Below are 25,704 nucleotides of genomic sequence, written 5' to 3'. Positions count from 1 at the left end.
GGCCTAATCTGGCCTGACTGGTGTCCTTGTGAGAAGGGTGAGGGTGCAGGGGGTGGAGGATGAGAAATTGCTTAAAGGGGACATGTCATGTATGTTATTCGGGTGATGGATACACTAAAACTCCTGACTTGACCACTATGGCATGTAACAAAATTGCACCCCATAAATTTACACAAATTCATTTTAAAAAGAAGAGGAACACTGGATACAGACACACAGAGATGAATCCGGGCAAGACGACCCGCCACAGCTGCTTGACAGAGTGAGGAGACGGCGGTGTGCAAGCTGAGGAGAGAGGTCTCAGAGGAAACCAACCCTGCTGCAACTTCAACCTTGGACTTCCAGCCTCCAGCACTGTGAGAGAATATATTTCTGTTGTTTCAGCCACGCAGTGCATGGTATTTTGATATGGCAGCCCAAGCGACTGATACAGGCACGTGGGTTTGCACACTTCTTTCCACAGCACCAAACACCGCATAATCTGACAGGTGGCTGGGCCCCACCAGGCAGACCTCCAGGAAGGCCTGAATACATGAGGTGGGTCCTTTTGCCTGGATTCATCTCCGTGACCCTGGTGCTGGGCCCAGAGCAGAAGTAGCTGTTGAATGAATGAGTACAGTGGGAAGGGGTGGAGAGAAGATGCCCAGACCCAGGCAAGTCCTGTGTGACCCTGACGGATGGGCACTTCCTTCCATTTCTCCCGGCAGGAACGGGTAAGTTGGTTGTGAGCTCCTTGCCTCATGTGCTGGTGTTGTGCATTCTTGCCGAGAACGTCCAGAGGAAGCGCTCTGGGACCCATCATGGAGTGGACTGCATCCCCCTGTCTCGGGCTTGTAGCGCCTTTGCTCCTCAGGCACAGACTGCCGAGTCCATGACTACCCACACGGCTTGCCTTCCTCTCCAGATGTGAACTCTGGCTGGGGTGGGCAGCTGTGTCTGTCCTTTCATGCCTTATCTGGGGTGCCCTGTCTGAGCACTTACATTCATCTATGACTGCTCACTGATCTGATGAGTGGGTGAAGCCAGGCCATCGAGGGGTGCGGTGAGTGGGTGTCCCATGTGACACTTCCTGGCTGTCTCCAGGCTTTCATCTGCTTCCATTTTTTTTTTTTTTAGAACATTACAGAACGTTACTTCTTCCAAATAAAGAGTTCTTTCTTCACATTTGTAAGGATGTCCACGTCTGTTGATGTTTCCTCTGGGACTTCTTTTAGATCCAGTTTTTATATCTCATTTTCCTAAATATGGTATGGTGGCCCTCGGAAGACTGCACACTGCCGTGGGGTTCCAGGACAATGTCCTGGAGGAGCGGCCCTGGGGAGTGTGCGTCTGTAGTTTTTGTCTGCCCGGTCACGAGCTCCTTTTGTTTTTGCCAACAGCTCTACGTGTATCTTCTCACCCCCACTCTCAATCCATGAAGTCTGGGCAGGGCTGACACCTCAGGCGCTATCAATCAGTATATACATGTTCCCTGTCCAAAATGGCTGAGTCAGGGAGGGCAGCACGGGCCCAAACGGAGCCAGTGAGAGTCAATGCCAGGGTTTTGGCTGGGCCCATGGAGAAGGAGCAGGCCTATTTTTGCAGGGATGGGGAAGGTGTCAGATGGCATCCTGAACCTGCTGGTCCTCATTGTGCTGTAAGATGGGGAAATCTGCTGAGGAAGGAGCCACGTGGAGGGCAGCAGAGCCCAGCAATACCCACAAACGTCATGTGAGCACCTGGACCCAGCTATGCCTGAAGCAAACTCATCTAAACCAGCGTTTCTTAGTGAACCCACCACTCTTGGCATTTGGGACAGGACAGGCTTTGCCATGTGGGACGATTGTACACATTGCAAGATGTCCCACATCCCTAGGTCCAGCAGAATGCCAAGTGTCCTCATGGAACACCAGCCCCATCATTTGCACACGTCTGATTGTCTGCCCTCGGCTTTTCAGTTGAGTCAAGAAGTCCTCTTTTGACTTATTCCAGTTGGTTTTTGGGGCATGTTCAAATGATGGTCCCTGGACAAACAGCTGCTGCCACTTTCTTGGGTGTCTGGGATTTAACCCTTACCATGTTAAACACCAGCTGACCCTGGTGTGGTTTTAGGGCCGAGCCCAGGATTTTCACTGAGGGAGGGGTCAAGGTCTGGAGCCACAGGGTGGGTAGCACAGGCTCCTATCACTGTGGGAAGATGGAGACCACTGCTTCTGGTGCTGGAGGAGAGCACAGAGAGGACAGTCAGCAGAACTCAGCCAGCCTCAGATGCTGGGACCACAGGCGGAACAGAAGCAGGGCTCCAACAGCTCACAGGCCCCAGATGTGTCCCTTGTGGTCAGCTGAATGTGATCTTCTTTGAGAAGTGAAGGGAACCCCCTGGGAGGGTGACATGAAACAGAAGGGAGAGGAGAACTCTGACAGACTGCTCAGCCCTAGAAGGTCCTGACCGATTCCAAGACGGTCCCTGGCCTGTGAGGCCCGGCCAGAAGTGGGGCCGGCTCAGGAGGGGGGCGCATCTCAAGCCTCAGCTGGCATCTTGGGGCAGCACAGACGTCGTGGCAGTGGGCAGGGGCTGTGCTCTGTCTTGGCATTTAGGGTCTCAGCACTGGCAGAGGCATTTAGACCCTCCTCCCTGCTAGCGTTTTGCCCAGGCCATTCTCTCCTAGGTAGAGCTCAGAGCCGACCACTCCTGGCCAGTCTCCACCTGTAGCCTCCAGCCCCCAAGACTGCGGGACTGGCATGGACCCTGCCCAGCCGTCAAGGCCTCCCTGGGCCCTTTCCTCTTCTCCCACTGCTCTGTGTGGGGTGGCTGAGCACTGGGCTGAACCACAGCTTGACCTAGCATGTGGCCTCACACCAAGCATTGGATGGTGGTGCCTCGGTTTCCCCATCTTTGAAACAATATGATAGCAGTCCCACCTCATTAGGTGGTAAGTGCTACCAGCAGAGCCCCCTGTCAGAACCATCATTTTAGTATTTCTGCTGCATTCAAGAAAAGCCAGAGATTGGAAGTCAGAAGTCCTGGCTCTGCCTCTGATTTAATTCAGAGCTAACAACAGAACTTCTTGGAATCAAGCTTCTTTACCTGTAAAATGGAGATGATACGAACCACACTTCGGGGGCTGTTGTAAGGATCCAGTGACATAACATATGTGACAACTCTATGCAGATAAAAGGCTGTGAATAGTCTCCCTTCCCTCCATCTGAGAAGCCCCCACCCTGTCCTGCCCCACCCTCTGCAAGGCCCCAGGGGAGGCCTCCAGGAGTGTGGCTCCCTCTCTCCAGGGTCCTCACAAGGTTGTTTAGGTGCCTCTCTAAGATCAAATGTCTCGTGCCATGGCCACCTGTGTGTTGTCTTCGCAGCTTTGCTGAGAGCTAGTGGTGCTCACCCTCCTAGCTCACCCTGCAGCTCCCAGCATAGGCCTGGCCATGGAGCCTTTCTCCCGAGAAAGAAGACTCAACGCCCCTCCGCAGTTCAGGCACACCACCTGTCAGTGTCAGTTAGAGGCAGGAATACCAACTCCCATCACAAAACCCACAGGGACTGAGGCCTCAACTGAAGGCCCAGCTCACTGGCAGCTAATGAGGAACATCTCGGCTACACAGGGCAAGTGGTAGACTACTGTTCGGATAATGCCCTGACTCCCACTGTTCTCTCTGTGGTTGCTAAATCAGTAAAGGCAAATTAGTTGTTTGCTTAGGAGCATGGATTTGGAAAACAGGCAGTGAAGTATGTGATTCGAATGTAAAATGGCACCAGGCCCTGATGGGTTGCTGTGTAATTTCTATAGGCAGAATACCTCCACTTGGCAGGCTGGCTGGGACGGCCTGTCAGGCACCCTCTCCAGACTGTGATGGGCATTGCCTGCATTTCCTCTGGCTCTCCTCTTCCTACACTCTTGTGCTTGAGGTATCAATTCTATTTGGGAGTACAGATTTGGCACCCAGCTTTTGAGTTCTGAGGGTAGACTTGACATTGGATAAGTAGACTTGAGTTTGAGTCATGGCTGTCCACTGAACTATGTGACCTGGGGCAATTCATTTAACCTCTTACAACCTTGATTGCTCACGTAGCAAATGGAGGCAAGAGTGGTGTCCACACAGCCTTGTCCGGAGGGAGAGTGAGCACACAGCAGGCCTCCTTACCACAGTGCCAGGCCTGCAGCTACCTCCCCAGTGACTGTCCATGCTGTGTTAATCTTGTACGAGTTCACTTTTTTTAAAAAAATTATTTTATTTGCTCATACAAGGGTCTATGTTGCCCAGGCTGGACTTGAACTCCTGGGCTCAAGCAATCCTCCTGCCTTAGCCTCCAGAGTAGCTAGGACTACAGACATGCACCACTGCCTGGCAAGGTCACTTAATTTTTATGGTAGAGTAAAATGGCTCTTTGCTAAGTGTTCTTCCAGCTCAAATGTGTATGTAGATGTGTCTCAGCTAAGAGAACAGTGAAAGCCTGTTTCAAGAAACACGTGGTTCCAGGCATGGATCAGGCTGTCGGGCCAGCCCTCTGCCAGGTGTCAGGCTGGCTGATTGGAGACAGACGCACCTTTCTGGAGATCAGTGGGCTCCTGGGCTCTTCTGTTGGTGGGATTCCCTGCACCCCCATCCTGTGCTCCAGGGAATGGCAGCCATGGCTCAGGCACCCCAAGGGCCAGAGAGACAAGGGTAAGACCAGGAGAGTGCTGGTCACCAAGGTTAATACCAGACACTTCTGGTTACGAGGGACTTGAATAATGACAAGGAGGCGAGTCATCTACAGCAAGCCACCCTGCCCTTCCAGGCACATGAGCCCCTAGAGGGGAACTGGAGACCCTCCCCACCCAGCCCACTGCTGGCTTCTGTGGCTTGGCTCTTACTGCCCAGCTCCTGGGTCTCTGGCATGTGCTGGGTATAGACATTTGATGTCACGACTCTCCCATCTCCTTGACTAATGCCATCCTGATACAGACTCGGTGCACCCCACACAAGAGCACTGAGAGGCAGGTGCGTAAGCCAGCTGGGCTGGTCAGCAGGCAGGTGGGCCAAACCTTTAGGTTCTGCTCCTACCTGGGTCCCTCTTGGCCTCTGCTAGACCCTGCTCCTCCCAACATGCAGACACAAGGCTTCTCCATGTTCATTTTTATTTAAAGACTCAGAAACACAGGCATCATGGTTTGTCATCACTGACAAGTCTTCCAAAATCACACGCTGACATTTGTGTCTAACAAAAACACTTGGGATAGGGTGTGTGTGTTTGTGTGTGTGAACTGTGCAAAGTACAAAGGATCTCCCAGTCGGCTGAGCTTGTTTTGAAGTGCCCGGCCTGGCATCACCCCATGAGGATGCCAGGAGAGCACCCGTGGCCGCCATCCTCTCTGCCTCCCTCTGGGCAGAGGCCCCTGGTGGCCTGCAGTCCTGTCCCCTCGGTGTCCACTGACTTCAGCCATGGCTGTGGACTCTACCGTGCTCCTCAAAGGAAATCTCTGTGGCCCCCCAAGGCCACTACATGGCTAAGATGTGTACATCATGGGGCCAGGATGAAACATAAGGGTTAGTTTCATCTTAACCGCCAAACGTGTGTGCCCTTTGAGGCAAGATGGCCTGAAGAAAGGGCTAATTCTGCTCCTGCTCTTCTCTGCAAGCTACATCCTCATGAAGGCTGCAGGGCCTGAACGAGTTTAAAATACTCAGAAATGCACGTGGGCCATGCATTTCCTCTGCTCTCAGGCAGCCCGGCATTGGCTCCAGAGCTCTGGCCAGACCCACGCATCGCTCTCCTTCCTGAGGTGGCACCAACGCCCACCCGACTCTGCCCTGAAAGCGGCCACCTGACATCCTCCAAAGACATGGAGATATTCGCCCCAGCTCTCTACCATGCTGCATGCAGTGGGCTGTGTCCTCGCCCCCCACCAGGAGGGTGAGGCATATTTCTACCTGAAGCACCATGTGGGCCATGCCTGGGAGAGTAAGAACGTTCAGGTTACTCTATTCTGTTGCTTGGTACCTGCGTGCCTTAAAAAAAAGACTTCAAAAAAGTTACCTGGAGACTTGACTTAGTCTGGTTTCCCTGGAGAACACCTGCGTCATCCAGGTTGTTGATCTGTGCACCTCTTTGGTGACAACGTGAATTTAAACACACACAGGATTTTGGTGCAGGATGGGCAACTGACGAAGTTTGGCAATAATGGTAAATAGATAGCTTTTGGTTGTCATTAACCTGGCACACAGAAGTTACTATGTTTAAGCCAGACTTTTTCTTCTTTGATTCTGACCAACTTCTTTGAGTCTATTAAATCTATTATCATCTGGGGGGAGGGAAAGGCATGACCCCCGCCGTGTGGTAACCACCTGGAAGTAACAAGTAGCCAAGTCACGTCCCAAAACAGGAACTCTGAAAATAAGCGGCCTGTGTTTCAAAGGCTTCATGCCAGGCAAAAGAATGTATTTCTGGAATTGGTTACATCCCTGAAAACCAATGACACCCTATGTTACCAAAGGCTAGTTTCTTCAGCTTAATTTAAGTCTGAATGGTATTTGTAAAAATATAGGTGGAGAGAGGGGTGATGGATCAAAATTTTGAGGTGATAAAAATGTGTTCCTAAGGTGTGAATCTTGAGAACAAAATTGTCCCTGAAGGGCTCCTGATCAGTTTTCCTGGGAAGTGAGCCATGGTGCTAATGAATATACATTCATCAGCCCCACTCAGGGAGGTCCCAGCATCAAAGCTGCACCTCCTCGTCTCTCGCCCTCCCAACTCCCCGATCTTGCAAGCCTGCAGCGGTGCCGCAACCCCCTGATCTCCTTGTACCTCTGGTCTCCAGCAGATGAAGGTTTGCACTGCCTGAAATGGGAGCAGTTATTTATTTTTTAAAAAGAAGAAAAATGGTGGTGGTGATCTAAACTGTTGTAGAAACTGCACATTTTGATACCAAGAAATCATCTTCTGAGAATGCTAATTGCAGTTCTCTCTGAGGCAATAAAGGGAAGATTTTGCCTTCCCGGCTGGGGTTGACCTGCATGCTCCTTCTACCGCCACACAAAAGGACAATTATAGTGGCCCTTCCTCGAAATGTTTCCAGGTCTTGAATAATAATCATCACCGTCTAGACACAGCGCGGGGTTTTGGTAAGAGTTTAAAGAAACCGGCTGCTTCCAAGCTCCCTCCGACCCCCTCAATGGATCCACCCCGCCAGCCCCCAGAGTACTGGCCAGCGCTGAGGTGCGGGATGGGGGCTTCTCGGCGCTCTCCCAAAGCCATATGGGAAATATAAAAATTCTGCCCCTTTGATGTCGCCTCAGACATCTTTTCTTTCAAGCTCAACCAAGTCATTATTAGTTTTACAAAAAGGCAGCACCAGATGTATGAAAAATAGGCAATGTCTGACCTATTAGAAATATATAAAGTCTAACAGCTTTACGTTAAAAATATGCTGTAAGAAAGAAGTAATGCAAGGGACAATGGTGGTGAACAGAAAGTGTTGCTTATACTACTGGCAGGCGACAAGCCCACAGATTCTGCTCCGGTTCCCACAGGGGCGGTGGGGTGCCCCTTCCGGGGCACCCCCAGGGCCTCACAAACACCCGTGCTGAGCAGCCGGGCGGCAGGTGACTGAGGTATATAGAATGGTGACAGAGCAACCTGGGCCCCGCGGGAAGCCCAGGGCAGCCCAGAAAGATGATCTCCAGCGCTCTTGGCCCCCATGACACCCACCTCGCCTGCAGACCTCCTGCAACCTCCAACCCTGCTTAGGTGGTAAATGAGAACGCTGCCATGGCTGCAAACCACAGCCACAGGCCTGCCTGCGCCGGCACCTGCCTCTCTTCCTCAAGGTGCTTTCTTTGCAGTTTCCACAGAGGGGGTGGGCATTTCCTTGAAGAACATCCCAGGTGTGCTCTCCGTTTGGGGGTTTTGGGAGAAGGCACGACCTCCACAGTCCCTGGCCCCCACCCTGGGCCAGGGCATCCCCCGCCAGGTGCCTTGGAGATGACCTGGAACCCTTGGGGCGCCGTGGCTCCCTCTCTGTGTGCCATGGAGCTTCCCAGGCGGCCTCCCCCTCTGTGAGCTGGGTGCAGGGAGCACCAGTCCTCAGAAGCTCTCGACAAAGCTGCCCGGGAAGAGGCCTGTGCGGCCGTTCCGCTGCAGGGTCCCCTTGTACCAGCCGTCCTCACGCTTCTTGTGCACAAAGACGATGTCGCCTTCCTTCAGCTCGATCTCCGCCTCACTCTGGGGTGGGTACGAGACCACCACGCGGTACCTGGGGAAACAACACGGTGGGTGAGCCCCGCACAGACAGTCTCCGTCTGCTGGGTCGTGCTTTCTCTTTTTCTTCCCTCGGTGTAAATTATTGTAATTTGCTGCTATTTTCCCACTTTATACAATTTCTATTTATCTTTATTTTTAATTTTTTCAAAACTCTTTTGAAATTTTTCATTTTTTAATAAAAAAAATTTAAAAGGCATTTCCCCCTGCTGTCCTTTTAGATGCTGATCTACAAAGAAGCTGGACTGTTTCACCCCCTTGAAGATTCTCCACCCAAGCACAGCCCCCCATCTCATATCCACGCTCCTGCACTGGCCCACCCACCCAGACTGCGGCCTCCCAGAGGCAGGGGCGGGGAGGGTCAGGAAAAACTGTGTTCCCATTTGCCCCATCCCAGCGTCAAGACCCTGGGCTCGTGTCCTCACCTCTCCCTCTGCAGGTTCCTCTGAAAAGCACAGCCCCTCAACTGCAGCACCACCTCACAGGCTGGGGCCCAGTGTGATGTGTGAAAGGTACTTGCAACATTGTTTATGCAAATTGTCCTTATTTTTTTGAGACAGGGTCTTGCTCTTCCACCCAGGCTGGAGTGCCGTGGTATGATCCTAGCTCACCGAAGCCTTGAGCTCCCAGGCTCAAGTGAGCCTCCCACCTCAGCCTCCCGAATAGCTGGGACCAAGGCACATACCACCATGCCCAGCCAATTTCTAATTTTGTTTTGTAGAGATGGGGTCTTGCTATGTTGCCCAGGCTGGTCTTGAACTCCTGAGTGCAAGTGATCCACTGGCCTCAGGCTCTCCAAGTGCTGGGATTACGAGCATGAGCCACCGTGCCCAACCTGTCCTTATTTTTAAATGTGCTCCAAAAATCATAAGATTTTTTTCCCAGTGCCTTAGCATTGGAACTGGCTGAGGCCACAATATCAACATCAATAAGGCCCAACTTTCCCCACATCTCATTTCCACAAGACTTGGGCCCCCTGCAGGCTCTGAGGCCTCTTTGGAGTCCCTGTCTTCAGACCAATATGCTGTAGTGTGGAAGCAGAGACAGGAGCCTTCCCTGGGGCCTTCCCTGCATGGCCTCCGCCTGCAGGGACCCAGGGGCATGGGGTGTGCTGCGTGGCAGGTGCTGGAGCTCTGAGTGCACCCCAGGGGCTCTCTGGGCTGTGGCAGGTGCTCCTGGCAACACTTAGCTGTGGCACTGACCAAGAGTTCTCTCCTCGACCACACTCCAGCCTGGCTCCTCTGAGCCCTCTTCTTGGCTGGGCCTCACCTCTGCCTATAACAACTTGAACAACCACTAACATAGCTTCTAACAGCTCAAGGTGGCATACCTAGGCTGACCCCAGTCCCCTTTAAAGTGCCTGCCTGAGAAACCTCACGGCAGCCAAAAGAATCGACTGTGGGTTCCAGCCACACCTGAGGACAGGGCCTGTCTCCTGACTTCAGTGAGCATGTCAGCATGTCCAGCATGTCCAGATGTATTCACACGGACCACCCGCTTCCACCATCTGTAACTCTTCACTTCCCTCACTCTCCTGAGCCCCCACTCGCTGCCTCCCTGCTCCCTCATTCTCTCTTGGAAACCCCCAGTCACTTGTGTGCCAATTGAACCTGAGCTCAGCTCAGCCTGGACCCTATTCCCCACTGCAAATGTCCGTTATGTTGCTGATTAAAACCTGTCTGACCACTTTCACTAGTGTCCGGCTATGATTATGTTTGACAGGACACACACACACATACACACACACCCCCCTGCTCTGCTATCCCACACCCATCCTGCAAGCCGCAGAGGAGGAGGAACGAGGCTGAAAAGCAGCTGTGGGGGCTGCAGGAGAGCCTTCCTCTAAAAACACTGCCAAGGATGAACCAGTTGGGCCTTGTGCCCTCGGCCCTTATGCTTAGAGTCTGACAGGCAGGGCCCCATCCCCACTCCCACTAGCTGGGCCTCCCTCTGCCCTGGGGAAACTCCACAGGGGTATGCTTGCCCGAAGCCTGGCTGGGCCCCTGCACCCCCAGCCCTTTTGTGGGTGAGGATTGTGCAGTAAGGGCTGAGAGAAGATGCCCCTGGTCCACCAGGGTGTTGGACCTCACGTCTAAAGCCCAGATCCCACATGTGGCGGGTTTTGTGGCAGGCAGGGTGCAGCTATTCTCTCTGCCTAAAAACCCCTGGCTGACGGTCCCTCAGACACCCACTTTGCTGAGCAGCACCGAGACGGGCCTGGCAGGGCGAAGGCGCTCAATAACCAGTACTGGACTGCCCGGGTACCCATCTCCACAGACGCCAAGGCTGTCTAGGAGACACGGCCCCCGTGGCTCTGGATGCCTTCCCTGGTGGCCTCCGTGCGGGTCTCCTGTGGGTGGCTCCTGGTCCTGGCGGCTGCCCGCTCTGGGCCTCCTGCTTTCACCCTGCTTGGACTGAGTTGCCTCACAGCTGAGGCTCCTTTTGGGCAGAGGCTCAGAGGGCTCCAGCAGTCCCCATCCCTCTCAGAGGAGGGGCCACAGTCTAAACACCCCAGCATTCCCAGGCCCTCCACACTGCGCCCTTCCCACTCCACCAGCTCTGCCCTGCTGCGCCCTGGTGACCCCAGGTGCACCCACCTCAGGGCTCCTCCATATGCTGCTCCCTCTGCCCAGAACGCCCTTCCCTGTGTGGCCACGCCAGGCCTGCCCTTTCCCAGCTCTTACCATCTTCCACCGCCCAGCCATTCACCTGTTTACCCAACCCATCCTGCCTCCTGCACCAGTCTGCAAGCCCCATCGCCACAGGGATTACTGCACACCTGCTCCAAGTGTGGCTCACATACTTCAGGACCTCCCACAGTTCCCTGGGCCCATCCTGGACCTACTTGATATGACTTAGGGGGAATGAACTAGGGAATGTGGATTTTCAGCAACTCTGGGAGGGAATGCTTGCACATTGGTGTCTGAAAATCAAGCTGAGTGCATGCTCAGGGAGGAAGCCTTTGCCCTTCCCCACCTCACGTGTTCACAGAGCCTGGGGCGCAGAAGCCATGGCTTTGGGGCAGTTTGGCTTGGTGCCAGGCTCAGGAAAGATGTGCAGACAGGAGACCAAGGCCCAGTCCTATGGAGTGCACAGCCCATGGGCACACAGGCCCAGCTTGCATCAGGCTGGCAAGAGAAGGAGGCACGGAGGATGGGCTCCTGAGGCTGACTTGGGGGTGCAATGTTCCTACTCCTGGGGAAGCAGAACAGGCCAGGTTCTGGGTCCCAGTCCCGAATACCAGCCAACTCTAAGTGTCTCGGAGCATCTACAGGTGCACGATGGTTGGACTGGTTCCCATGGGCTGTCTGCCGGCGAACCAGACTCTGCTCTCAGGGACATGCAGGCGGGAAGGAAGGAGGGCAGGCGGAGGCACCTCCTTCCTCCCAGCTCAGCGTCTCTGTGAGAGCTTCCTGCTGGCCCTCCTTCAAGGAGGACAGATGGCTGCCGGGATGCAGCCAGCGGTCTGTGAAATCAGACAGCATGCACACAAACTGAGGCTGCGAGGGCCCACAGGACCAGCGCCATCCTACCTGTGGCCTTCTGCCATCCTCCACCTCTTCCAAACACCTGCTCCTCCTCTCTCTTCCCCAAGCAAAGAAAGGAAGGCAAAGGGCGAGATGATTTCTCAGACTTTGAATGCAAGTTTTGGCTTTTGCCTCAACTTCCAGATGTGAAATAAACAAGCAGCTTTAAAAATATAATTTGTTAGAAAGATGTAATTTGGTGCTTCTGAGCAATTCAATGATTTAATGAGCCCAGATGGATGTGGGCTGAATTTATACGAGACAAGTGTTTAACGTTTCTGTCCAGATCATTCCAAGACTCTGAGCTGTTCTTCCTGCTGCAGGAAAGTAATTGATACCCCCCGTTATAGACACAGAGGGCCGTTGTCGTGTCCGTGTGAGCAGCTGAGGATGACAGCTACTCCCAGGTCACAACTGTGCGTCATAAATCAGCAAGCAACTCTGCCCTGCTGAGTATAATTAAGGTTATGGCAACCACAGCTAATTTTCAGACACAGGGCTCAAGGAATCCAAATGGGCAAAATCAGAATGAATTCTCATTCCATTATTATTACCATTAGCTCTGTGTGCGAGGCTTGGATGTTCTGCTTTCCTTGGGGGTCGTCTGCTTCCCTCCCTGACAACAGAGTCTGCAAAGTGGCCCTCCATGTGGTAGCCTTTTCAGAGCACTTGCTCCAACACAAGAAGACGAATGAGCCCCTGAGTCCATGGAATGTGCTGGTAACAGAGTGGTGTCTGCTAGGAACTTGGGGATAAGAATACTTCTATACCCTGGACACTAAACTGTAATATCAACACACATATTGGTTGTTTATGGCTGTAACGAATGACCATAAATGTAGTGGCATCACACTATAAAAATGTATTATAGTTCCGTCCATCAGAACTCCAAAGTGGTCTCACTGGGCCAAAATCAAGGCATCTGCAAGGCTGGTTCCTCCTGCAGGCTCTAGGGTAGAAGCTGTTTCCTTGCCTTTCCAGTTGCTAGAAGCTGCCTTCATCCCTTCTCTGGAGGCTTCTTCCTCCATCTTCAAAGGGGAGTGCTCACATCATGCCACTCTGACCTTCTCCTCTGCCTCTCTCTTCTACTCATAAGGACCCTTTGTGATTACACAGGGCCCACCTGGATAATCCCGGGTAATCTCTTTATTTTAAAGTCAGCTGGTTAGCAACTTTAATTCCATCTGCAACCTGACTTCCTCTTTGCCATGTATGGTAACACAGTCATGAGTTTTTAGGGTTTAGGGCATAGACATCTTTGGGGGCCATTATTCTGCTCACCACACACATAATGGATCAGAACAAGGAACGTTGAAATCCTAACAAAGCCAAATAACTCACAGGCCATCAAGAGCTGAGGATGAGCTGATCCGATGTGAACATCTGGGGAAAAGCAGGTTAAAGGGGCGGGGGTCGGCCAGGCCATGCTGCAGGTGCCCTCACCCTCACCGTCTTACTATTATCATAGATGTCACAGCATATATTACTATTACAGAGGTCATATGAAAGGTGAAGCCAGCTGGACTTCCTGGGTCGAGTGGGGACTTGGAGAACTTTTCTTTCTTACAAGAGGATTGTAAAACGCACCAATCAGCACTGCAGCTAGGAGCGTAAAATGCACCAATCAGCACTCTGTAGCTAGCAAGAGGATTGTAAAATGCACCAATCAGCACTCTGTAAAATGCACCAATCAGCGCTCTGTAGCTAGCAAGAGGATTATAAAATGCAGCAATTAGTGCTCTGTAAAACGTGCCAATCAGCACTCTGTAAAATGCACCAATCAGCAGGATCCTAAAAGTAGCCAATCACAGGGAGGATGGAAAAAAGGACGTTCTGATAGGACAAAAACAGAACATGGGAGGGGACAAATAAGGGAATAAAAGCTGGCCACCCCAGGGCAACCCAGTGGGTCCCCTTCCATGTGGAAGCTGTGTCCTTTGCTCTTCACCGGTGAAGGTCTGTGGCTCCATTCTTGAAGTCAGCGAGACCACGAACCCACCAGGAACCAACTCTGGACACAATAGCATATATTATTATTGTTGTGTTGTTTAGTGTGCACTCATACTTTTTCTGGTGTTAATCTAGGTGATTTACAAGTATTATACCCAGACATGTATTATTATCCCCATTTTATGTATGTGGAAACTAGAACTATAAAAATGAAGAAAGGGGGCCAGGTGCAGTGGCTCACGCCTCACGCCCAGCACTCTGGGAGGCCGAGGTGGGTGGATCACTTGTGGCCATGAGTTTGAGACCAGCCTGGCTAACATGGCGAAACCCTGTCTCTACTAAAAATACAAAAATCAGCCAGGCATGTCAGTGGACGCCTGTAATCCCAGCTACTCGGGAAGCTGAGGCACAAGAATTGCTTGAATCTGGGAGGCGGAGGTTGCAGTGGGCCAAGATTGCACTGCTGCACTCCAGCAGACAGAGTGAGACTTTGTCTCAAAAAAAAAAAAAAGAAAGAAATGAAAGATGTTCAGGATGAAATGGCTGGTAGGTCTGGTGCTGTCCCAGCCCGAGGAGTCAGCATTTTCCCAGTCATGCCCTCAGCTCCGACCTGCCAGGGCTCCCCAGGATACCAGGCAGCCTGTGGCTACCATGTTGAGGGGAGGGGGCATTTCTGGGGCTCATGAGCAGTTTGGTTTCAGGCTGTATTTTGGAAACACTTCTCTTTAATGAGTGCTACAGAGTGCTTGGGTGCAAGGAGGCCACCAAAGAGTCTCTGGGTACAACGACCCCTGATTAGATGGAACACTCAGAGAACGGGAGTGAGTCTCTGAATTTTCTAATTCATCAGAGATGCCCATGACTTTATAGAAACAGGGTCTTTTCAAGACTTTTTATTGAGGTGTCTGGAAGTCATGTCTTTGAAGATAAAGTTGAGGGGTCTGGGGAAGAAGAATCCTAGGGGAGACATGAGAACAGCTTTGAACTATCCCAAAGTCTGTCATTCTCACGAGCCGGCAGACCAACTCTGTGACTCCAGACAAGGGCCAGGACCCATTCGGAAAACACAGGCAGCAGGTGTTGGTCCCATGGAGGGAGGTTCTGATGCGGAGGAGACTCCTTAGGAGAGGATGAGAGGTGGAGGAAGTGGAGGAGGAGGAGAGAAGGAAAGAGAAGGTGGGTGTGTGTTGTGTGTCTGAATATGTGTTTGTGTGTTTGTATTATGTGGTTGCTTGATGTACAACTTGTGTATAGTGTGTGTATCTGTGTGTTACGTGTGTTTGCCTGGTGTGTGTGCAGCGCATGTTTGGTGTGCAGTGTGTGTGTCTGCATAATGTATATGGTGTGTGTTTATGTTGTGTATGTATGGTGTGTGGTGTGTGTATGGTGTGTGATGTGTTTGTACAATATGTGTGTGTATGGTGTGTGTTTGCAGCATGTGTGGGGTGTGTGTTTGCAGTGTGTGTGGGGTGAGTGCAGTGTGGCATGTGTGTATGGTGTATGTGGGGTGTGTGTTTGCAGTGTGTGTGGTGTGTGTGTAGTGTGTGGGGTGTGTGCAGTGTGTATGGTATATATGTGTATGGTGTGTGAAGGGTGTGGGTATGCAATGGTGTGTGTGGGGTATGTGTTTGTATGGTGTATGTGGGGTATGTGTGTTTGTATGTATAGTGTATGTGGAGTGTGTTTGCACATGTGTGTGGTCTGTGTTTGCATGATGTATGTGTGGTGTGTGTGGTGTCTGTAGCATGTGTGTTTGCAGTGTGTGTGGCATGTGTCTGTTTGTATGATGTATGTGGGGTGTGTTTGTATGGTGTATGTATATTTGCATGGTGTGTATGGTGTGTGTTTGTATGGTGTACGTGGGGTGTGTGTTTGCAGTGTGTGTGGTGTGTGTGTATATGCTGTATGTGTAATGTGTGAGTGTTGATATATGTGTGGTGTGTGTGTTTGCATGGTGTATGTGTGGTGTATGTGTTTGTATGATGTATGTGGGGTATGTGTGTGTTTGTATGGTGTATGTGTGGTGCGTGTATGTTTGCAGTGTGGTGTGCAGTGTGAACCCAGTCCCCCAAGGGCCTGGGGCCCTGTAGAGGGGAAGGCACTTCTCCATGTGGGTGTGGCTGTAGGGGCTGGGACTGGCATGGCAGTGCTGATGGATCTGCAGGACCCAACAATGGGGCAGCCCCTGGTGGAGCTGTGACATGTCCCACGATGTCCACAAGCTGATAATAGGCTCTGTGACTACACAGGACTGGGGGTGCTGCTGACTGCGCACCCTACAGTGAGGTAGCTCAGGGCGTGGGCCATGAGGTCAGAAAGCCCTCAGCTGAATCTCTGGCTTGGCCACTAACTAGCTGTGTGATCTTGGGCCAGTTACCTAGCCTTTTACAAAACCTTGGTTTCCTCATCTGTAAAACGAGGATAACTGATTTCATAGGGTTCGTGGGAAGGTTCACTGAGACTACACACATGTAGCGCTTGGGGAAACACAGAAGACAGGGCCTGGCTGTCCCAGGCATGCGTAGCCGGAATCCATGCCCGCTGCTGAGTGTTCTGAACGTCACCCCTGTGCAGAACACCCAGCTCTCGTGATAATAACAGCAGGTGTACATGCGACTTCCGTGCTCACTGGTTAGCAGAGGTCAATAGCTGTGGGTCCTGCAGAGAGCCTTGTCCACTCTGGAGCCCCAGGCCTAGCCCCATCGGCTTGGCGCTAGGCATCATCTCTGTCAGGGCTGGCAAACTGCGCCTGCGGCTAATTTGTGTAGTCTTAGAGCTATGAATGTTGTTACATTTTGAAATGGTTGAAAAAGAAATCAGAAGACTATTTCATGACCTACGAAAATTGTATGAAATTTAAATTTCAGTGTCCACAAGTAGGGGTTTACTGGGACACCGGCCCATTCATCTACATACAGTGCGCGGCCACACTTCCACCGTGAAGGCAGAGGAAGTGGTCACCACAGACACAGCAGGACTGCAACATCTGCAGTATTTACCATCTGGCCCTTGACGAAGAACTTGTGAAGCTAGAAAACTATACAGAAGAATATGTGAGGATAGAAAACTAGACCTCTGATCTAGATAGACCCCGTCTCATTCCCCATCTGGCACTGGGAATGGTGTCTGGGGGGGCAGCAGGTGTTCAGGGCAGAGGCTGCCTTCCCGGGTTGCAGGCACCCGAACAGCCAAGGGAGAAAAGGTTCTGGCAGAAACACCAGGACTGTCTTTTTGGGAGGTTGTTTGTGTTTTATTATTTCAGCAATGTTACAATGTGTAGGCACTCAGTAAGGATCATATCTTCCTACCATCCTAACCTGACAGCCATTGTATCTCTCTGTGATGCCTCCAGCTTTTATCTGAGTGCCCTTTTAGGATGGATAACTCACACAGGGGGATCCAAGCCAGGTACGCCTCTAGCCCCAGGTGAAACCCAAGCACCTGCAGCCCCACAGCCCACAGCCTTAGTGGGCCATGTTGCCTCAACCAGACTCAGTTTCCAGATCGGTAAAAACCTAGGCTGAACCATGTGAAGTTGCTAGTAAGCATCGAAATGAATGAATATGGGCAATTTCAAAGGGTTCAATCTGACGGACTATATACCCTTGAAGCCATGATAATTCAATGGATATAGACTTGAAGCCATCTTGACTAACATCATAATTCTAAGACGCCGAGTGGGTTGAGGCTTGCGAGGGAAGAGCTGCTCCCTGAGTGGGACACATAGGCCCACTGGGGACTCAGCCCAGGGGCCTGCTCCAGGATCCCCCAGGGTTGAGGGGGCACAGACCACTCACTGCCTAGTCTCCCACTATTTGCACTCAGAAACACTTGGTCCTGACACATTTCCTGATGGCTCCTTTGCAATCCCAAACTCAGGAACCAGATGGATGCAGAACATGAAATAACACTCCAGTTCCCAGACTCGTTTCATCCAGCACTCACCACCCAAGCTCGGGACCATGTGGATCTGGGTGTTGAGGTACATCTGGTAAACCTAATCCCAGCAAGGCCACAGTGTCCCTGCTCCCCGAAGGTGGCTCCAGACCTCAGAGGCCAAACCACAGCATGCCACAGAGCAGACAAGCCCCTCCACTTACCTCTCTCTGGGCAACGGCTTGGGCTCGGGGCGGATGGCAGCCATGGACAGAGGTGCTTGCCGGGATGGAGATGTGAAGTTTAGATCCAAGGAGCCTGCCTTCCTGTGCAGAGGCTCCATCCCCATGGCACCCTGCATCTCGCTCTCTATGGGACAGGACCCTGCCCTGCCGTGGATGGACAGTGAGGACACTTCGGGGCCCACTGCACCTTGGAGCAGGGCGTCCACGGCCACCTGGGGGTCGTGGGTTGGAGACACAGATGGCGGGGAGCGTGACTTCTTCTTGGTGGATGCTCCGGCTAGAAGCTTCAAGAGCCCACTCTTCTTCTCTTTCTGGGGAGACACACAAGATGGAAACCAAACAGGTGAATGCTTCCCAATGCTCTTGCTGTCAGAGAGAGGGGAATGCATCTTCCTATGTGGAACTTTATTTTTAAATTTCTTATTTTTTCAGAGACAAAAGACTTTACCACTCACAGCAACAGCAGTAGCCAGAGTACCAGCATTTTCTTGCACCAGTTCCCTAAACCCCAGTTCCCACAGGTGAACCAGTGAGGGCCAGGTGATGCTTGCAGGCACACCAGGCTGTGTTAAAGCAGAGGACCTGGAGCTTCGGGACACAAAGTCCTCTACTGGACTGTGAGGATGCTGGCCCTCTGCTCCGGAGTCAAGCAGTAAGCATGCCTGCTCTTTGAAGATTGACATTATTTCTATTTTCCAAGGCTGGTGCCTACATAGACATCTTGAAAAGATAGGCCAGCAGATGGCATCTCGGTTGTAAGATGGGTAGAAGGGTGAGAGACCCATGGAGAATGGTTCCATCGGGAAACATTAAAGATAACCTTGTAAAGTGGCTCAGAGGAGGAAAACAAAGCTAAGACCAAGAGCTCATCCAGGCTGGGCACGGTGGCTCACGCCTGCAATCTCAGCAGTTTGGGAGGCCAAGGTGGGCAGATCACTTGAGGTCAGGAGTTCGAGACCAGCCTGGCCAACATGGTGAAACCCTGTCTCTACTAAAAATACAAAAATTAGCTGAGTGTGGTGGCACTTGCCTGTAATCCCAGATACTCAGGAGCCTGAGGTGGGAGAATAGCTTGAACCCAGGAGGTGGAGGTTGCAGTGAGCTGAGATTGCGCCACTGCACTCCAGCCTGGGTGACAGAGCGATACTCCGTGCCCCCGGCCCACCCCCCGCCAAAAAAAAGCTTGTCCGACACTTGTTTTCCTTTCTCTTCCAAAATCTAGCAGAAATGTCCAAAATAGGCCCCGAGGCCCCCAAGGCAGGCCAGTGATGCCATTCTCAGAGGAGGATGCTGCTGACGGGCCATCCCCGACAACACAGCCCTCTCTGTCACGGGACCCTGGCCAAGCCTGGCAACGTCATTGTCTGTGTAGAGAAACCAGCAGTCAATGTCATCTGCTTTCTCCTCCCCCAGCTCTTCTAAGTGGACTTTGTAGGACAGGTGACACGGTTCCTGATGGGACTTCCCGTGAGGCCCAAGCCACGCTGGGGTCTGGTTGTCTAAGAGCACAACTGCTCCGGCCCCAGCCAAGTCCCCCCAGGCCACATGCCTGGACTGTAGTTGCAGCAGTGCCAGGGTCTGGGGGCCTATGGCTGTGGGATACTGCTTAGTGCCCGGTGAAGGGTCTCCACCGGGTAAGGTGTCTAAAGGGACCATCCCCATCACCCTTGGTGACCAGCAGTTGTTCCACTGTATTCATTAATCCCACTGCATTCAGAGCCTGTGCCCCAGGCCACTGCTGCTTATGCAATAGAGAGGGAAAGAGATATAATGAGGGTGTGCCCTGGGCAAGTGTGGATCCCAGCCCCCAACTCCACTGCCTGAGTCTCAGCCTTCGCTCCCCACTTTTCTCAATGTGTTTCCTCCAAGGCTGGATTCATCCTGGAGGTCAGCTGTTCCTGCTTTCAGGCTCTGTACTGACGGTCCATGGGGAGTTCTGAGTCCATGGGTGATTTCAGGAAGAAGAGGCGGCCCAGCTCTGAGCCATGCAGCACGGAGATCCAGATACCTGACTCCGCAACTGGGCTTGCAGCCTCCCGGCCTATCTCCCCTCTGCCTCACTCTCCCTCCAATAACTTCCTGAAGGTCTTGTGCACCGTGCCAGGCCCTGGAGGTTGTGAGCAATAGGAAACAGCCTAGAGTAATCAGTTAGACATGGATTTCATTGCAGCCCTTCATGTGCTGGCAGCTCAAAGTGCGGTGTTTCCCGAGTCTAGTTCTCAGAGAACTCTTGTTGGCGGCACAACTTGAGGGAGAGTGTTCCCAGGAACACACATTGGGAACTGCTTGGGTAGAAACTAGAAAGGAAAAGAAGAAACCGTGAGGGGTCGGGGGCAGAACCCTGGGATCTGAGTGGGGTGCCTGGGGGCAGGGAGTGAGGAGGCTTGTTCAGGCCACAATGTAGGCAGGGCATAAGGCCTGGGGATGGGAGAACCTGCAGCTGGGCCCGTCAGCCCCTCCGCAGGCCAGGAAGGAAAGAACTGCAGTACCTGGGGTGGGAACTGGCTCCCCAGGAGGCCTGAACCCACAGCAAGAGTTCTTGATGAGAGGGTGACCTTGCTCCCAGGGGACAGGTGGCAATGTCTGAAGACATCTGGGCTGTCACAACTCAGGGGTGCTGCTGGCATCTGGTGGGCAGATCCCAGGTATGTTGGTAAACATACTCCAATGCAAGGGAACCCCCCATGGCAGGGTTATCCGGCCTCAAGTGTCATCAGTGCTAAGGCTGGGATCCCTAGGTCACAAGGACAGCAGGCCAGGATGCGGGGATAGAAGCCAGGCCTGCCCCAGGTATCCCGGCGGAGCCCACTCTGCAGGCTCTGGGGCTGCTGGCCACTCCTCCCCTCCTGGCAGGCAGGAGACCTGGGTGGCCTTGCGTTGTCCAAAGGAAAAGGAATTAGCCTTTCTCTGCCCACTTCTGTTTCCTCTTCCCCATGAAGGGGCCTGGTGGCTGTTCATCCCCGTCTAGGCTCCCCTCTAGAATCAAAGCTTTGGAAGTACAGGGGTCGTGTTTGTTTTGTTCACTGCAGTATCCCCACCAGCGCCTAGCACGGTGCTGAGAACACAACAGGCATTCAACACTTGTTTGCTGAATGAACTGAGTCCAGCTGAGGGCTCTTGGGCCCCTCGGGGAGAGCCCTTCTGGCCCCTGAGTAGAGAGGGACTCGGTGGACAGATCCTTGCTCCCAGGGCACCGTGGGCCCTGTGGGCCTGGATGTGGGGTATGGTGGAGCTGGAGAGGCCGAGGCCCTGCTGCCTCACTGCCCAGCTGCTGAGAGTATCTGCAGTCAGGCCCAACCTTAGCTGTCTGCTTTGGAAAGGGTGGGGTGCATAAATGTGATGGATAATTTTCCTGTCTCAATTCTCCAGGATTAAATAAACTAAACACTTAATTAACTTGGAAAAACGCTGATGTCATGGCTAGAAAACCCTCTCCAAAACGTCCGCCTTCCAGGACAGAATTCTGCTAATGCCTTAAGCATCAGTTATTACCAATCGCTGTGGAATTCCCAGTACTAACAATCGTCATGCTCACGGAATCCATGGAATATGGAGGTAGATGGTCTAGGCACTTCCCTGGTGGTCGTCCCGTGTGAGGCAGGAAAGAATAGCCAATGGACAGTTGCCATGTGCTCGGGGGGAGGCTATGTCATAGATTGATTTGGGGGACAACACTGTGGGAGGAGAACAGGTTTTAGAGGATACAATTTAGGGCTGATCTGGGCTGAAAGATTATGTTAAGGAAAGATGGATTTGCTGGGTTTCTCCTGGGACTGGGAGTAAGTAAGCAATGTTCACGAGCCCAGTGGGATGTGGATTTGGCATCCCTGTTACGTTTTCCTGACTGCTTTCTTCTGCAAACGTTCCCCCTAGCACTCTGCTGTTTCCATCTGTGGCCTGCACTCCTCTCTGTTGGGGGGATCACTTTCCATTCCAATGACCCTTCTGGATGGCCAGGCTCCAATCAGTTCAGCCTCACAGGGAGAAAACCAAACAGCCGGATCTGTTAGGAACAAAACGTCTCGTTTGCTCTGAAACATCCTGGCCTGGGCGGGAGACAGATCTGCCGAGAAAGGTGCACTGGTCCTTCCTCCATGGAAGTGATGGGCTGCTGTTGCCCTGCTGGGATGTCTTTCTTCTGGAAGGCCCTCCCCACCACCCAGTGCCCTCAGCCTGCCCAGCTTCCCCCTCCCCTTCCTCTAACACACCCTGCACCAACCACACTGCTGGGTGCAGACTCTGCGGGTGTGGTGAAGGCCCGGCTCTGCATCCCCACCACCTGCGTTTTGTTTCTGTACCTTTGGAAGGGTACCATCTGCCTCGCTGAGCTGCTGAGATGACAGATATAGGAGCGCTTTTAAAGGACTAATGCATCTCATCAATATCTGGTGATTATGTTGCTGTTTTTATAATGTGTTTACTCATCTCTGAATATTAAATAGTTTACGAAATACCTAGGACCTAGTTAGTTCCCAATATATTTTTGTCAAATAAATAAAATGAGATTCCTATCCAAGAACTCCACCTGCCTTGCCTTGGGAGAGCACCCGAACCACTGAGGGTCTCTCAGCTTTCCAACTCTGTATACAAAGAAACAATCAGGGAGTTCCACAAAATGTAAAATGTGGGCCCCACCCCCAAAGATTCTGCTTCTGTGGGTCTGAAATGAGGACCAAAAAATGATTCTGATACAGAACATAGGAAGTGATCAGTCAGAAGCCAATGGTCGTCATGCAACTCGGTAAGTGATTTCCAGACGACAAAGAGTAATGTCAAGACACAGAGAAGGGGTCAGCTCCTTGGGAAGGTGAAGAAAGGTTATTGAGGGTTACTAACACCTACTCAGTGCCCCCAGCCAGGGACACACATGGGTTGAAAGCAGGGCCCTACAGTGCTGGACTTCTGGCTGGAGCGCACACACTGATTCTGTGGACCTGAGCTGTCTGGCTGGCTCCAGGTGAGCCCCCACCTTCCCAGACACAAGGTGAGAAGCCAGGTGCTGGCAGGTGTGTAGGAGATCACGGGCCAGGGAGGGCCAGGGACTGGAGGCTTGCGATGAGGCTGTGCTGCAGCCCTGGCTCTCAAGATCTAGGTGTGAAAGCATCCCTGTGCCCAGGCACGGAACACTGTCATGTTACAGAAGGGAGAGCTTATGAGTTATATCCAGAAAAAGCCATGTGTGTTTGTGTGCTTACACACTCACAGTCACACACACAGCCTGAAGCCTGAAATCAAGTGGTACTCCACTTTAAAGAATCACCTAGAAATCTGATATTTAAAAAGGAGAATTTTGAAGGCGTTTATTCATACTACACTCTATACAGGAAAACTATAAAACATTATACAAATGGTAAAGTAATAGATTTTTTTGTTATGATTAAGATGGGGGCTCCTCTAGGGGCCTTAACTGTTTAATAGAACATTAGTATAAAAACTTGGCAAAAGCAATTGAAAGCTTAAATTAAGATTCAGTGCCAGTTAAAGGTCAATTAAAAGTTATGGAAAATTGTCTCTGAAATTTTAAGGAGCCAAAGGGAATACAATTTGATTTGCAAAAAGCAACATTAAACAGAGATACAAGTCATTTCATGAAAATGAAGTAAACCTGTACATGTGACCCGTAAGTGCACATTTATCCAGTTGCCTTCTTGATTAAGCCATGTGGAGACAGGTGGCTGTCCCACCACTTCTTTCAAACAGATTTCCCGTCTTAATTCTCTTTGCCTCAGGCAATATTTAAGATCAGTTTGCATTGGTTGGGCACACACCAAACGCTGGGTCAGGTACCATGGGAAGCAGGTAGAAAGGGACTCAATTTGCAAAGTTAGCCATGATAACCCATGAGAACCTCAATCTGCAGAACCCTGCACATGCTGCGCTGCACACGCTGATGGGTTACGTACTATTTTCAGCACCAGAAGGGGAGGTAAAAACTCACCAGCTTTGGGAATAAAGGATTGAACACAATCGTACACTTTAACTCCACCAGGTACACACAAAGATGTTTTTGTGACCTGAGACTGGGGAGATAGTTGTCACTGGGTAGAGATGTCCAGACACAAGTGGATCCTCAGAGGCCTGGGAGCACCCGCAGACAGTCCCAGGAAAGCACAGAAATAAACAGGGCCTCGACTGTTGATACCAGGTCTCAGGGCAGGCGGGGTCAGAGGGAGACAGGGCAGTACTTCAGTTTTGTTATACCCTTTTCTGTTATTTGATTTATTGCATCACTTGTGAGTTTCTTTTTAATTTAAGAGGGGAAAAATAAAAAGGAGAAAGTTGCAATGTTGTTTTGAAACAATGGTACTAGATATGACGGACCAGGGAAGTTTTGCTGTTGATTAGCTGATAGGGCAGGAGGTAACTCCACAGGAGGGGGGGGGCCTCAAGAGCTGGGCTGATATAGGGATAATGAAAAGGCTTGGGCTGGTGAGTGATGTGGCCAAGGGAGTGGTCAGAGGTGTGGAACAGGTAGATCTAGCAAAAAGCAGGTGCGGGCCAGAGTGTGGATGGACTGAGGGTCGAGGTGCCTGGTGAGGTAAGAAAGGCCGTGGGATGACCAGGCAGGGTGGCTCATGCCTGTAATCCCAGCACTTTGGGAGGCCAAGGTGGACGGATCACCTGAGGTCAGGAGTTCAAGACCAGCCTGGCCAACATGGTGAAACCCCATCTCTACCAAAAATAGGAGAATTAGCTGGGCGTGGTGGCAAGCGCCTGTAATCCCAGCTACTTGGGAGGCTGAGGCAGGAGAATCGCTTGAACCCAGAAGGCAGAGGTTGCAGTGACCAGATCACGCCACTACACTCCAGCCTAGGAGACAAGAGCGAGACTCGGTCTCAAAAAAAAAAAAAAAAAAAGAAAGGCCAGAGGATGGCACACGTTGGTGCCTCTAGGGCCAACTGAGGAGGCTGGGGTTGTCTGGCGGATGCTGGGAGCATCCAAGGAGCTGAGATAGAGGTGGAGGCACAGGGATGGCGGGGGTTGTGGGGGGCTTGAAGGCCATGCAGTCAGCAGGATGTGGCCCTGGCTGCAGAGGTGCTTCTGAGGAGCCAAGCCAGCTGAGCAGGGGATGGTGGGGCTGCTGATGGGGACAGTCACAGGAGGAGTTTACAGGGAAGGCAACCCCAGCGCCTGCAGCCTGGGGAGGGGACAGGCATGGAGACAGCAGGTCGAAGGACTGTGACCTCATGTGGCACAGCTGGGTGACAGCCACAAGAATGTGCTCTGTGCCAGCATGGCCAGGGACTCCTTTGTGTGTCCAGCCTTGACTTTATACCAAACTCTATGCGAATTCCCACCCTCTAGCAATCTGTTGAATAACAGTATTTTGGCCGACACAGCAGACAGGAAGTCAAAGGAAGCAACATGAGTTTTAAAAGACAGTCAAATAGTTCTCATATGCCACCTCAACCCATAGGCAGTCAGGAAAACAAGCGGAAGGTGCCAAGGTCTTGCAGGGAGGCCTGGCTCAGAGAAGGGAGCACCTTTTCTTGCTGGGCACCGACAGCATAAGCTCCAGTGGGACATCTAGCAAGCAGTGAGCGAGGCTGGAACCTGGCCACAGGCCTGGGACATGTGAGAGGCACCACTGGGGCTTGCAGGAAACTTTAGATATTCAGAAGAAAGAAACGGGGACTTATCTTTGTTGAGTCTGGCTCTCGGGTTGCAAGTTATACTTGGAAGTTTTTTGATTTTTATTTTATGTTCGGAAATTTTCCTGTCGGAGATGGGGAAAAAGTAATTAAAAGCTGTGCTCTGTTAAAATTTTAGTGGGGAAAGGGCACCTCTCTGGTTATGCTGAAAACAGTTACTGGAAGAGCACAGGAGGGTTTATAACAATATAAATATGCAACGCATTTTTAGAGAGGGCAGAGGAATAGAA

At 51.8% G+C, this 25,704-nt stretch overlaps 1 protein-coding gene across 1 annotated transcript in view; it reads right to left on the bottom strand.

Moving 5' to 3' along the window:
- Positions 1 to 5,088: 5,088 nt before the first annotated feature.
- Positions 5,089 to 25,704, bottom strand: part of SH3RF3 (SH3 domain containing ring finger 3) — a 372,286-nt gene continuing 351,670 nt past the window's right edge. Inside the window, exons 9-10 of the mRNA XM_031007935.3 lie at positions 17,802 to 18,133; positions 5,089 to 8,219 (exon numbers count right to left, since the gene is read on the bottom strand). Coding sequence (XP_030863795.2) covers positions 8,051 to 8,219; positions 17,802 to 18,133 — 501 coding nt within the window. The 3' untranslated portion in view covers positions 5,089 to 8,050. The remainder of the gene's footprint in view (positions 8,220 to 17,801; positions 18,134 to 25,704) is intronic.

Source organism: Gorilla gorilla, chromosome 12, assembly GCF_029281585.2.
Source record: "Gorilla gorilla gorilla isolate KB3781 chromosome 12, NHGRI_mGorGor1-v2.1_pri, whole genome shotgun sequence".
NCBI lineage: Eukaryota > Metazoa > Chordata > Mammalia > Primates > Hominidae > Gorilla > Gorilla gorilla.
This window is presented reverse-complemented; position numbering and strand designations above follow the sequence as displayed.